We start from the raw sequence: 15,276 nt of genomic DNA, 5'->3' as shown, positions 1-15,276 counted from the left end.
CCACTGAGGTATGAGTATCTGCGCTGGTGCATGGCTCGCTATGATGTGACGGTGAGCCCTCAGAGACTGGGAGCTCCTCTGAGGAATCACCCTCTTCCTTTACTTCAGGCGTTGAAGGGCCTGGAAGAGAACAGAAGGCGATGTTAAGAATCATCACATGTAATGTTGCGATGAGCATACTGAGGTGTTCAACATGTCAATCGTTAATAACATCAATTGATGTTGTGTGTGATGAATGTTAAATTGTGTCCAGACGTTTGTGGGGTGCCAGTCTCGGCTTCTCCGACGGACAGGCACTCGACCATTCGGCTCAGTTCCAGCGCCTCCTCCTCGGCCTCTGTGAGGACCACTATTTGTTGTGGCTCCCTTCAGTTCTACTCCTCTCTCGTGCGATGTATGCTCTCTTCTCCTAGAAGGGGAGAAGGTACAGACGTGTGAGCGAGTGAGGGTGAAGTGGTCAGCCGATGAACGCATTGGTTTGGGTGAGGCTGACCGTGAAAGAGATGCATCAGAGGGTGAGTATCGGACAGAGACATCGCATTGGATCAGAATTGGGGTGAGTAGTAGTGGTGGGGTCACAAATGGGGAGGTGAGGAAGTGCTCAGGAAGTGAAGGTAATTTGAGGATGAGCCTTAAGTGGGTATGAGGAGTGATGTGATAGCGTAGTGTTCACAGGGCAGAATAAGAGGCGGGAGGGTGCGGGTGATGTGCACCACAGAATGCAGGTGAATCAGTAAGTTACTCACTTTTGCTGACCTGGTTAGGTCATTGAAGCGCTTCCTACACTGGACTCAACTATGAAAGATGTTGCCGCTGCTGGTCACCTCTTCTGCCACCTCGAGCCAGGCCCTCGTGGTGGTGGCAGAGGCAGGGCCCTTCCTTCTGTCCTCTGGGAATATTTCCCTCCTCCTCCTCATCCCGGCCAGCAGCACCTCGAGTGAGGAATCATTCAATTTTGGTGCAGGCTTGCTCCTCTGCTGCTCCATTCTGTTCAATTGCTCCTTTCTCCAGCAAAAGCCATTGCATCAGTGGCCCTTTAAATACACCAGCTGACAGCAGGTCATGCGAGAGTGTAGTCTGCCTGCTGCACAGCTTTCATACGGCAAACCTGGAAGCCACGTTAAGGGCCATTAACTAGGTCGCGATCACGTGGGGAAAGGTAGAGATTATTTTTTCGGGTTTCCCGTGCATCCATTGACCCCCCCCACTGACATCCCACCAGCATATTAAAATCCTGCTCAATATATTTGGGTTAATAAATAAAAGCCAGCAGGGATTTGTTAAAGGCAAATCATTTTGGCTAACATGATTGAGTTCTTTGATGAGGTAACAGAGAGGGTTGTTGTGTACAAGGGCTTTCAAAAGGCATTTGATAAAGTGCCACAGAATAGACTTGTTAGCAAAATTGAAGCCCAAAGGATTAAAGGTGCAGTGGCTGCATGGATACGTAATTGGCTAAGGGACAGAAAGCAGAGAGTAGTGGTGAACGGTTGCTTTTCAGGCTGCAGGGAAGTATACAGTGGTGTATACAGGTATACAGGGCTTCATTTCAAAGTTGGCAGATAACACGAAACTCGGAAATATAGTAAACAGTGAGGAGGATAGTAACAGACTCCAGGAGGACATAGACGGACTGGTGAAATGAGCAGACACATGGCAGATAAAATTTAATGCAGAGATGTGTGAAGTGATGCATTTTGTTAGCAAGAATGAGGAGAGGCAACATAAACTAAATAGTACAATTTTAAAGGGGATGCAGGAACAGAGAGATCTGGGAGTGTACATAAACAAGTCTTTGAAGGTGGCAGGTCAAGAAGGCTGTTAAAAAAACCATAAGGGATCCTTGGCTTTATAAATAGAGGCATAGAGTACAAAAGCAAGGAACTTATGTTAAACCTTTATAAAACTCTGGTTAGGCCCCAGCAGGAGTATTGTGGCCAATTCTGGGCACCATAATTTAGGAAGGATGTCAAGGCCTTAGAGAGGGTGCAGAAGAGATTTACGAGAATGGTACCAGGGATGTGGGACTTCAGTTATGTGGCGAGACTGGAGAAGCTGGGATTATTCTCCTTAGAGCTAGGAAGGTTAAGGGGAGATTTGTTACAGCTTTTCAAAATCATGAATGTTTTTGATAGAGTAAATAGGGAGAAACTGTTTCCAGTGGCAAAAGGGTCAATAACCAGAGAACACAGATTTAGGGTAATTGGCAAAAGAACCAGCGGCGACATGAGGAAAACATTTTTTACACAGCGAGTTGCAATGATCTGGAATGCACTGCCTGAAAGGGAGGTGGAAACAGATTCAAAATTAACTTTCAAAAGGGAATTGGATAAATACTTGAAAGAGAGAAAATTTGTAGGACTATGGGGAAGAGCAGGGCAGTGGGACTAATTGGATAGCTCTTTCAAAGAGCTGGCACAAGCACAATGAGCCAAATGGCCTCCTCCTGTGCTGTGTCATTCTATGATTCAATCTTGGGTCTCCTTATGTGGAGATGCCGGTGATGGACTGGGGTTGACAATTGTAAACAATTTTACAACACCAAGTTATAGTCCAGCAATTTTATTTTAAATTCACAAGCTTTCGGAGATTTTCTCCTTCCTCAGGCAAATGTTTCAAGATCTCCTTGAAGCCTACGCATTTATACATATTGAACAATAATACATGGTGTTTACAGACTGCCCCTGCAACTGCCCGTTGCCAAGGCAATCACCGTGTTCAGACAGAGAGGTGTTACCTGCAGAACCTCCGAATACACATTCAACAAAAAAACAAACAGGGAAAAAAAACAGAGAAAAAAAAACACAGAGAGAGGCAGAAACATCCGGAAGGCAGAGAGAGCCAGCAAATGACCCATTATATTAAAAACAGATAACATTTGTTCGCTGGTGGGCATAGCTCAGTGGTAGCATGTCTCCTTAGGCATAGCTCAGTGGTAGCATGTCTCCTTAGGCATAGCTCAGTGGGTAGCATGTCTCCTTAGGCATAGCTCAGTGGTAGCATGTCTCCTTAGGCATAGCTCAGTGGTAGCATGTCTCCTTAGGCATAGCTCAGTGGTAGCATGTCTCCTTAGGCATAGCTCAGTGGGTAGCACTCACACCTCTGACATGAGAAGGTTGTGGGTTCAAGTTCTACTCCAGAAACTTGAGGCCATAATCTATGCTGACACTCCAGTGCTGATACTGAGGGAGTGCTGCTCTGTTAGAGGTGTCACCTTTCAGATGAGATGTTAAACAGAAGTCCTGTTTACCCTCTTAAATGGATGTGAAAGATCCCATGCCGTTGTTGATCAAAGCAGATATCTGGTCATTCTTGCATTGCTGTTTGTGGGATCTTGCTGTGTGCAAATTGGCTGCTGTTTTTCTCCACGTGACAACAGTGACTACACTTCAAAAAGTGCTCCATTGGGTGCCCTGAGGTCGTGAAAGACGCTATATAAATGCAAGTTCTTTTTCTTTTTTTCACTGTCCCTAGCTAAATATGGCAGGTCCGTGACCGACTCTAAGGGGATAAATTTCCAAGGGGAGTCTCCTACTCCGCCACGTGACCTTGGCGGAAATGTCAAGGTCACATCAGCACAGCAGAAGTCCCAGGACTTTCCCGGCACGGTCCTCTTCCATGCTGTTCTGACACTGGCCACAAGAGAAGTTGACTTCCTCCTTCCCTGTATGGAAGCCCTTGCTCTGATTCCCCTCATGACTGCCCACCAAATCACAATGTAAAGCCACCATGGTGGGGTTCAAGGTGTATTCTTATGTCCCTACTTCAAAGGATGTCAGCGTATCAGAAGCTTAAAAATTACGTTTGTCGCCCTCTGGAAACCAAAAAAGTTTATCAAATCTCTCGTCTTGCAGACAGTTTTCCTTGACTCTTCTATCACAATGGGCACTTGACAGCCTAAATCCATCTCACATCTCAGCTCCTGTTCTTATTCAGTGTTTAATTCAGTCTTTCTTTCCTCGTGCAGTCATCAAGCTTTTTAAAAGCTGAAGCTTGACCACCGAACCATGCCATCCCACTTTACTTCTTCTAAGAACATAAGAAATAGGAGCAGGAGTAGGCCATCTGACCCCTCGAGCCTACTCCGCCATTCAACAGGATCATGGCTGATCTTCTACCTCAACGCCATTTTCCTGCACCATCCCCATATCGCTTGATGCCTTTAATATCTAGAAATCTATCGATCTCTGTTCTGAATGTACTCAATGACTGAGCCTCCACAGCCCTCTGGGGTAGAGAATTCCAAAGATTCACCATCCTCTGAGTGAAGAAATTTCTCCTCATCTCAGTCCTAAATGGCCTATCCCTTATTCTGAGACTGTGACCCCTGGTTCTAGACTCCCCAGCCAGGGGAAACATCCTCCCTGCATCTACCTTGTCGAGCCCTGTAAGAATTTTGTATGTTTCAATGAGATCACCTCTCATTCTTCTAAACTCTAGAGAATACAGGCCTAGTCTACTCAATCTCTCCTCATACGACAATCCCGCCATCCCAGGAGTCAGACTGGTGAACCTTCGTTGTACTCCCTCCATGGCAAGGATATCCTTTCTTAGATAAGGACACCAAAATCGTATACGATACTCCAGGTGCGGCCTCACCAAGGCCCTATATAATTGCAGTACGACATCTTTACTCCTGTACTCAAATCCTCTTGTAATAAAGGCCAACATACCATTCGCCTTCCTAATTGCTTGCTGCACCTGCATGTTAGCTTTCAGTGACTCATGTGCAAGGACACCGAGGTCCCTTTGAACATCAACATTTCTCAATCTCTCACCATTTAAAAAATACTCATTTCTGCTTTTCCTACAAAAGTGGATAACTTCGCATTTTTCCACATTATATTCCATCTGCCACGTTCTTGCCCACTCACTTAGCCTGTCTAAATCCCCTTGAAGCCTCTTTGCATCCTCCTCACAACTCACATTCCCACCTAATTTTGTGTCATCAGCAAACTTGGAAATATTACATTTGGTCCTCTCATCCAAATCATTGATATAGATTGTGATTAACTGGGGCCCAAGCACTGATCCCTGCGGTAGCCCATTCGTCACAGTCTGCCAACCTGAAAAAGACCCGTTTATTCCTACTCTCTGTTTTCTGTCTGTTAACCAATTCTCAATCCATGCCAGTACATTACCCTAAATTCCATGTGCTCTAACTTTGTTCACCAACCTCTTGTGTGGGACCTTATCGAAAGCCTTCTGAAAATCCAAATGCACCACATTCACTGGTTCCCCCTTATCTATTCTACTAGTTACATCCTCAAAGAACTCCAATAGGTTTGTCAAACATGATTTCTCTTTCATAAATCCATGTTGACTCTGCAAAATCCTATTATTATTTTCTAAGTGTTCTGTTATCACATCTTTTATGATAGATTCTAGCATTTTCCCTACGACTGATGTCAGGCTAACAGGTCTGTAATTCCCTGTTTTCTCTCTCCCTCCTTTCTTAAATAGTTGGGTTACATTTGCTACCCTCCAATCTGCAGGAACCATTCCAGAATCTATAGAATTTTGGAAGATGACAACCAATGCATCCACTATCTCTATAGCCACCTCTTTCAAAACCCTGGGATGTAGATCATCAGGTCCTTGGGATTTATCGACTTTCAGTCCCATTAATTTCTCTAGTATTATTTTTTTACTAATACTAATTTCTTTCAGTTCCTCATTCTTGCCAAACCCTTGGTTCTCTAGTATTTCTGGGATTTTTTTTGTGTCTTCTTCAGTGAAGACATACACAAAGTAGTTGTTTAATTTCTCTGCAATTTCCTTATTCTCCATTATAATTTCTCCCGTCTCTGTCTGAAAGGGACTCACATTTTCCATTTTTACATACCTATAGAAGCTTTTACAGTCCGTTTTTATGTTTCTCACTAGTTTACTCTCATATTCTATTTTCCAACTTTTGTCCGTGTCGAGCACTGTTGGCCCCAACCCTTCAGTTCATCAAATTTAATTTGGAACCCCTTAATCAGAAATAATGAATAATTTCAAGTGGGTTATGTTTGAACATGTCTGCCACAGATATAGTTCCCACACACAGATTGTCCATGGAGAAATATCTTGCTGCTCCATTGCACTTCAATTACTTTTTATTGCTTTGATTTGATTCTTAGCAAAATTAACGTGTGAAATTATAATGTATTGTCCATTGCAAGATGTATACAAGAAAGAAGAAAACCTACTTAGCTGTAACATTCTTCATATCCTTAGGACATCAAAAGTACTTCATTGGCTGTGAAGCACCTTTGAAGTGCAGTCACTGCAGTACTGCAGGCAAACACGGCAGCCAATTTGTGCACAGCAAGGTCCCACAAACTGCCATCAGATAAATGACCAGATATTCTGCTCTTGATGGTGTTGGTTGCGGGATAGCTGTTGTCCAGGACACTTGGAGAACTCACCTGCTCTTCTTTTAATAGTGCCATGGGATCTTTTACCTCCACCTAAGGGGGCAGAGAGAGCTTAGGTTTAACATCTCATCCAAAAGACGGCACCTCCGACAGTGCAGCACTCCCTCAACACTGCACTGACGTGGTCACCATGGCTTATGCGCTCAAGTCTCTGAATTGGGGCTTCAAGCCACAACCGTCTGACTCAGAAGCGAGAGTGCTACCACTGAGCCAAGCTGCCACTTATTCACTCAGTTAAGAATATGAGTGTATTCAGCTGTTCTGAGCCCTCCTCTCCTGAAGTGTGCAGTTCCATGGTTTCCAGGCAACCTCTGCTACTTCATCCAAGTGACACAAAAACAGAACATAATGCATAAAATATCTAACTAAAGCAAGAAATTCAGAGATCAACTTTGTATCCCTTTCTAACACAGTCTCACTTCTTTCCAGCAGGTTAAACATATCTATCTACAAACTCATCAGTGCCTCTTTATGTTGGAGCCAACACAATTGACTCCTGACTTTTCCCTGTTTTGTTCCCTCCCCTTCATTTGGTTCACTCTTGCACCTCGCCTCTCGTCTCCACTGCTGCCAAAATCCTAGTCCATGCCTTCATCACCTTGACCCTTGACTACGTCGATGCTCTCCTGGCTGGTCTCCACCCTCCACAAATTACAGCTCTGTCAGAAGGTCAAGCCTTGTGTCCTCACTGAGTCACATACTCGCCTCCAGCCCCGTCCTCTCCCAGCTCCAATAGGTTTCAAATTGACGTCAAGATCCTTGTCTTTGCTTTCAGATGCCTCTGTGGCTTCACCTCACTCTACCGTAGTGATCTAATCCAGGCCTTCATCTCCACATGCATCATTTTCCCCTCTGGCTACTCCTTGTTCCACCATCGATGACTACTCTTTCAGCAACAATGCCCCATATCCTCCGGAATTCTTTCCCTAAATCCCCTGCATTAACACCAGCCTCCTTGTTCCAGAATTCTTCTTAAAACCCTTCTCTTTGCCCATGCCTCCCTTCCTCCCCCCCCCCCCTCCACTCCACTCCCTCAACCCTACCCGTTTTCCCTTCATCCCCCACTGCTTCGGTCCCCCTATTTCCCCAAGTAAAGTGCTGAGACACCTCTTTCATGCGAGGAGAAACCAAAGCAATGGAAGTGATTGCCTGCTTGGCTCTTGCTCTGATGAAAAGACTGTACCCAAAACATTAACCTGCCATCTCTCTTTATAGATATACTTCCAGCACAGGCCACCTTACTCTGCTGCGGGCTTGTGACTGAAATCTCCTGCAAGATTTTTAAGCTATTTAAAGTTGTGTGTGTTGTTTTAAATAACCAGATGCTTTTGTTTCTGCCTTCAGAATTTTTACAAGGATATTAATCGGGAAGAGATGTATATCAGGTATGCAAATAATGACATTCAGTCATGATCTGTCTTCTTTATAAGCCTAGCGTTGCAGATTCGTATTTCACTTGACGCAGCGAGATCAGTTTTATGTAAGTGAAAAGGAGAGTGTATCTTTGCAGATAAACTATAATATGGAGTCTGCGTGTCGTTTTAAAATTCAAATTGAGAACGTAGCAAATAATTGGGCAATCAAGAGGGAGCAAATAGGACCCAAAGCAACGGTAAATTTCAGCTGGACACAGATAAGCTCATTTGTGTGTCGTTGCATCTCATCAGTGGTGCTTGCTTCTAGTTTCAATTGACTAAAATCCACCCGAGCCTGAAACGTCCCATCTCCAGCCCTTCCCCGAGTCATCGAGACTCAGAACCTGAAGGTGGCTGTGCTCAGCATCTAGAGGCTTGTGGGGCCAGAATGTTTTCTGTTCGTATCGGTCAGTTTGATCAGTCTGGGCCCAGACTGATGCGATTCAGGTCACTAAGTAGAGCTTCAAAAAAAATAGTCCAAACTGTCACTTGTCTTTATCACCATGTTGTCACTTAGCCCTACGACCAGTGTAAATCGATAGTGATATAACGTGGAGTTTGAGTTCAGACCCCATTGTGACAGCCTGAGAAGGTCCATGCAATTCCAGCTCATCATAGAATCCTTGTAAGAGTCAAGAGCCACACAGCAGATGGTTAGTTTGGAGCATGGATTGGGAGAGGCATGCTGAGGTCAAGTAAGCCCAATATAGAAAGGAAGATGATGACAAACAGACTTTCTTAACAGCTTATGCAATTATATGGGTACGGTTGTGTAGTGGTTATGTTACTGGACTAGTAATCCAGAGAACGTGAACTCAAATCCCACCATGGCAGCTTGAGAATTTGACTTCGGTTTAAAGAAAAAGCTGGAAATAAAAAGCTGGTATCAGTAGAAGTGACCATGAAGCTGTCGGATTGTCGTAAAGACCCAACTGGTTCATCAATGTCCTTTAGAGAAGGAAACCCGCTGTCCTTTCGTAGTCTGGGGAAATTGGGGGGAAACCCCTCAGAGATGGCTGCAGGATAACTGACGGGTGAAGAATATTATTCCAGGATGTGGGCATCGCTGGCAAGGCCGGCATTTATTGCCCATCCCTAGTTGCCCTTAGAAAATGGTGGTGAGTCTCCTACTTGAACCGCTGCAGTCCTTGTGGATTCTTCACAATGGTTTGATACTACTGAGTGGCTTGTTAGGTTCAGAGGGCAGTTAAGAGTCAACCACACTGTCAAGTCTAGGACTAGAATCCATGAGCTTCTGACTGAGATGCGAGAGTGCCACCAACTGAGCTAAGGCTAACACCTTAAGAGAGGAGAAAGGGAGTAAAATTGGCATAAACTGCCAGTCTCCACTGTTAACTTTCTCTGTGCTTTAAACTAATCAGCAGGAAATTATTTCTTGATCAGCCCTACAGTATTTGTGCCCCTATCTGCAAAGTTCTCTCGCGGATGTCGCTGGTACGTCAGTGACATGGGGTGGAAAGCTAACAGTTCAAAGTCTTGTCCGGCCCAGACACAGATCCAAACCAAAATTAAACTCCCACATAAAACTGAAACCACGTATATTATGAAACAGTAAGATTGCTGTGCGAAGATAGTAATCTAATCCCAGCACTCAGGTGGAACATATTGGAGTTTCGCTGCTACGGTTTCTAATGTAATTGAAGCCTCTCAATTAGATTACTGCCTTGTAATCACACCGAGGTATTAAATATAAACAAGTGAAATCTCACTAATTCGTAATCTGTTCCCTTTGGTTTCTGTGCTTTCTTGGAAACATTTCCTTCCGTTTGTTTTGCCAAAGCACATCATGAAATTCTTGTAGTCACCTTGATGGCTCGGCGGGTCAGTGCAGCACCCGTGGTGGGCCCCGGGCCACGCAGATCAGGGGTGGCCCCAGGCTCTAACCCCCACCCCCTCCACCACTGAAACTGGGCTCGATCAGGGCCCAAGTTGTGGCCTCTGGGCTGGAGAGGCGGAAAATCGGCCTTTGGTTTCTGGTCTCGATCGTTGTCCAATGATCCTTTCTGGGAAAGCGTGCATGTGGCAAGTGAGGGTAGGATTCGGCAGCACAATGATACCCTCCGAGGTTGGACAGCCCACTCATTTCTCTGGGTATACACATGAAGAAGGCTAATTGGGAGAAGCCAGAGGGCAGCAATCACTGTACCACAGTAAGAGTCTGCAGCTTCAGTGGAAGGAACACCGAGAAACTCATTAAAAAAAACGCACTTTAATTCTGGCAGTCCTGCCATCCCCCTCCCACCCCCTCCATTATCGTTTGGCACCACTACGAGCAGCAAAACCGAAAACCGGGCCGAGCTTCAGCTGTGCTGGGTGAAGAAGCGCAGCTGCACAGTTAACTCCTCACAATAAACCCTCAGCAACAACAAAAATAACTTGCATTTATGTAACGCCTTTAACGTAGTAAAATGTCCCCAGGCGCCTCACAGGAGCGATTATCAAACAAAATTTGACACCAAGCCACATAAGCAGATATTAGGACAGATGACCAAAAGCTTGGTCAAAGAGGTAGGTTTTAAGGAGCATCTTTTTTTTTATTCGTTCATGGGATGTGGGCATCACTGACAAGGCCGGCATTTATTGCCCATCCCTAATTGCCCTTGAGAAGGTGGTGGTGAGCCGCCTTCTTGAACCGCAGCAGTCTGGGTGGTGAAGGTTCTCCCACAGTGCTGTTAGGTAAGGAGTGCCTGGATTTTGACCCAGCAACGATGAAGGAACGGCGATATATTTCCAAGTCAGGATGGCGTGTGACTTGGAGGGGAACGTGCAGGTGGTGTTGTTCCCATGTGCCCGCTGCCCTTGTCCTTCTAGGTGGTAGAGGTTGCGGGTTTGGGAGGTGCTGTCGACAAAGCCTTGGTGAGTTGCTGCAGTGCATCCTGTGGATGGTACACACTGCAGCCACAGTGCGCCGGTGGTGAAGGGAGTGAATGTTTATGGTGGTGGATGGGGTGTCAATCAAGCGGGCTGCTTTGTCCCGGATGGTGTCAAGCTCCTTGAGTGTTGTTGGAGCTGCACTCATCCAGGCAAGTGGAGAGTATTCCATCACACTCCTGACTTGTGCCTTGTAGATGGTGGAAAGGCTTTGGGGAGTCAGGAGGTGAGTCACTCGCGCAGAATACTCAGCCTCTGGTTAAGTTTCTGGTCAATGGTGACCCCCAGGATGTTGATGGAGGGGGATTCGGCGATGGTAATGCCGTTGAATGTCAAGGGGAGGTGGTTAGACTCTCTCTTGTTGGAGATGGTCATTGCCTGGCACTTGTCTGGCGTGAATGTTACTTGCCACTTATCAGCCCAAGCCTGGATGTTGTCCAGGTCTTGTTGCATATGGGCTCGGACTGCTTCATTATCTGAGGGGTTGTGAATGGAACTGAACACCGTGCAATCATCAGCGAACATCCCCATTTCTGACCTTATGATGGAGGGAAGGTCATTGATGAAGCAGCTGAAGATGGTTAGGCCCAGGACACTGCCCTGAGGAACTCCTGCAGCAATGCCCTGGGGCTGAGATGATTGGCCTCCCACAACCACTACCATCTTCCTTTGTGCTAGCTATGACTCCAGCCACTGGAGAGCTTTCCCCCTGATTCCCATTGACTTCAATTTTACTCGGGCTCCTTGGTGCCACACTCAGTCAAATGCTGCCTTGATGTCAACGGCAGTCACTCTCATCTCATCTCTAGAATTCAGCTCTTTTGTCCATGTTTGGACCAAGGCCGTAATGAGATCTGGAGCCGAGTGGTCCTGGCGGAACCCAAACTGAGCATCGGTAAGCAGGTTAGTGCCGCTTGATAGCACTGTCGATGACACAGGAGGAGTGATAGGTCGAGAGGCGGAGAGGCTTAGGGCGGGAATTCCAAAGCTTACGGCCGAGACAGCTGAAGGCGTGGCAGCCAATGGTGGAGCAATGAAAATTAGAGATGCATGAGAGGCCACAATTGGAGGAGTGCAGAGATCTCGGAGGGTTGTTGGGCTGGAGGAGGTTCCGGAGATAGGATGGGGTGAGGACATGGAGGGATTTGAAAACAAGAAAGACAGTTTTAAAATCGAGGCATTGCTAGACCGGGAGCCAATGTAGGTATGCGAGCGCAGGGGTGATGGGTGAACAGGACTTGTTGCGAGTTGGGATACAGGCAGCAGATGAGCTCAAGTTTATGGAGGGTGCAAGATAGGAGGCCAGCCAGGGGAGCATTGGAATAGTCCAGTCTCGAGGTAACAAGGGCATAGATGAGGGTTTCAGCTGCAGATGAGCTGAGGCAAAGGCGGAGATGGGCGATGTTACGGAGGTGAAAATAGGCAGTCTTGGTGATGTAGCGGATATGTGGTCGGAAGCTTATCTCAGGGTCAAATAGGATGCCAAGGTTGCGAAGGGTCTGTTTCAGGCTTAGACAGTGGCCAGGGAGAAGGATAGATTCGGTGGCTAGGGAATGGAGTTTGTGGCGGGGACCGAAGACAATGGCTTTGGTCTTCCCAATATTTAGTTGGAGGAAATTTTTGTTCATCGGACAAACAGTGTGACAGTGGAGGAGTTGAGAGAGGTAGTGGTGAGGTAGTGCTGGATGACTTCAGCATACATTTGGAATCTGACGTGTCTTCGGATGATGTCGCCGAGGGGCAGCATGTAGATGAGAAATAGGAGGGGCCAAGGATAGATCCTTGGGCGACTCCAGAGTTAACGGTGCGGGAGCGGGAAGAGAAGCCATTGCAGGAGATTCTTTGGCTACGACTGGATCGATAAGAATGGAACCAGGTGAGCGCAGTCCCACCCAGCTGGAAGACGAAGGAGAGGCATTGGAGGAGGATGGTGTGATCAACTGTGTCAAAGGCTGCAGACAGGTCGGGAAGGATGAGGAGGGATAGTTTACCATCGTCACAGTCACATAGAATGTCATTTGTGACTTTGATAAGGGCCATTTCAGTACTGTGGCGGGGCGGAAACCTGATTGGAGGGATTGATAGCACTGTCGATGACACAGGAGGAGTGATAGGTAGAGAGGCGGAGAGGCTTAGGGCGGGAATTCCAAAGCTTACGGCCGAGACAGCTGAAGGCGTGGCAGCCAATGGTGGAGCAATGTAAAGGGAATTAGGGGTTACGGGGAGCGGGCAGGAAATTGGACATGAATTTAGATTTGAGGTTAGGATCAGATCAGCCATGATCTTATTGAATGGCGGAGCAGGCTCGAGGGGCCGATTGGCCTACTCCTGCTCTTATTTCTTATGTTCTTATGTTCTTATGATTTAAACACGGAGTTGCAGGAAAGATGGTTACGGATTTGGACAACACATTCAAGGACTTTGGAGAGGAAAAGGAGGTTGGAGATGGGGCAATAGTTTGCAAGAACAGAGGGATCAAGGGTGGATTTTTTGTGGAGCGGGGTGATGATGGCAGATTTGAAGGGGAGGGGAACAGTATCTGAGGAGAGGGAGCCATTAACAATATCACCAATCACAATGGTGTCAGATGTGGCTTAGTTGGTAACACTCTTGCCTCTGAGTTAGAAGGTTGTGGGTTCAAGTCCCACTCCAAATCATCTAGTCTGACACCTCAATGCAGTATTGAGAGAGGTACTGTATTTTGGATGAGATTTTAAACTGAAGCCCTGTCTACCCTCTCAGATGGGTGTAAAAGTTCCCATTACACTATTTCGAAGAAGAGCAGGGGAGTTCTCCCCGGTGTTCTGGCCAATATTTATTCTTCAACCAACATCACTTAAACAGATTATCTGGTCATTATCACACTGAAAGTCTGACTTTCTATCACAATCACAATCATTGACAGATACCACAGTGCCTTGTTCAAAAACACACACTGCAAAACACCTGTGTCCTAAGTTGCTACTCCAGCTCTACAACATCCCGACTTAAAAATATACTTTTCAAAACCTTTTTTGTCACCGTTGAGATAAGGTGCAATACGTTTTGTATAAATACCTTTCCAATCTTACTATTTGTAGGTCCCAAGCTTAGCCTCCTGAGGGTTAAATCTGCAACCTCACAATCCTCTCAGGGTGCTATGTTCACAGGGAGATGGGTCGGACAATCGGGGCAACTGTGTAGTTACCCTATCTCCGACCTGCACACCCTTCAAGCATAGCTTCCCGCTGGTGTCATGGAACGGGGCCTAAACTGAGTTCATTGATCTCAGGTGGGAGAGCAGTGCGAATGATACCCCCATCCCGAGAGAAATAAACAAAGCGGCCAGGGTTCCTGCTCCTGATTGTTATCCAGTGACCCTGACAGAAAGTCAGTGTGTGCAAACATCAGTGGTTGGAGTTAGAACAGGCTGGAGCTCACCTGTGATCTCGGTGGTCAAATAGCCTGCCGACAGTCTAGACTTGCACATGAAGAATGGCCAGTTGGGTGAGATTTTGGAGAGCGGCAGGTATCAATCCTGTAAGCCATATTGTTTTTTTCTCTTGAGCAGAATTGAGATTGTGCCTTTTTGAACTGGTGTGACTTTGAACCGACCTACATTGGCTCCCAGTCCGGCAACACCTTGATTTTAAAATTCTTATCTTTGTTTTCAAAGCCTTCCAGGGCCTCGCCTCTCCCTATCTCTCTCACCTCCTCCAGCTCTACAAACCTCCGAGATCTCTGCACTCCTCCAATTCTGGCCACTTGCACATCCCCAATTTTCATCGTTCCACCATTGGTGGCCGTCCCTTCAGCTGCCTGGGCCCTAAGCTCTGTAATTCCCTCCCTAAACCTCTCCACCTCTCTATCTCTCTCTTCTCCTTTAAGAGGCTCCTTAAAACCTACCTCTTTGACCAAGCTTTTGGTCACCTGTCCTAATATCCCCTTATGTGGCTCGGTGTCAAATTTTGCATTTGATAACGCTTTTTTGAAGCACCTTGGGACACTTTACTACGTTAAAGACGCTACATGAATGCAAGTTGATGTTGTTGTGTGTATTGGGTAACATTTGCTACAGTCAAGTAATCTAGTGACTGTTTTCTTGAGAACATATATCAAAATCGGGTGAAAGTCTCTTTGGAAGGAGTTCAATAATGCATGCAATTAACCATCCAGTAGAATTGACTCTTGACTAGAATCCCCAAATCTTCACATAATTGATGAGAAGTCACTGGAAAGCAAATAGAAGAGTCAAGAGAATGAATAATAATCAGAATGTGCTGGAAATACAAAGGTCTCCCAGGAGAGGGGATATAAAGGAAAGGAGGAGATAGGCGCAAAGATATAAAGGAGAGGGGGTATAAAGAAGGGGAGCTGGGGGAGGGGGTATAAAGAAGAAGGGGAGCTAGGAGAGGGAATATAAAGGAGGGGTGAGCTAGGAGAGGGGATATAAAGGAGAGGAGCTAGGAGAGGGGATATAAAGGAGAGGAGCTGGGAGAGGGGATATAAAGGAGAGGAGCTAGGAGAGGGGATATAAAGGAGAGGAGCTAGGAGAGGGGATATAAAGG

General features: G+C 46.2%; 1 protein-coding gene across 1 annotated transcript in view; it reads left to right on the top strand.

The window, feature by feature from the left end:
- Positions 1-15,276, top strand: part of LOC137332588 (dedicator of cytokinesis protein 2-like) — a 555,930-nt gene that overhangs the window by 424,532 nt on the left and 116,122 nt on the right. The window contains exon 36 of the mRNA XM_067996525.1: positions 7,767-7,807. Coding sequence (XP_067852626.1) covers positions 7,767-7,807 — 41 coding nt within the window. The remainder of the gene's footprint in view (positions 1-7,766; positions 7,808-15,276) is intronic.

Source organism: Heptranchias perlo, chromosome 14 (assembly GCF_035084215.1).
Source record: "Heptranchias perlo isolate sHepPer1 chromosome 14, sHepPer1.hap1, whole genome shotgun sequence".
In the NCBI taxonomy this organism is placed as follows: domain Eukaryota; kingdom Metazoa; phylum Chordata; class Chondrichthyes; order Hexanchiformes; family Hexanchidae; genus Heptranchias; species Heptranchias perlo.
The sequence above is the reverse complement of the archived record's forward strand: the minus strand, read 5'-3'. Positions and strand labels throughout refer to the sequence as shown.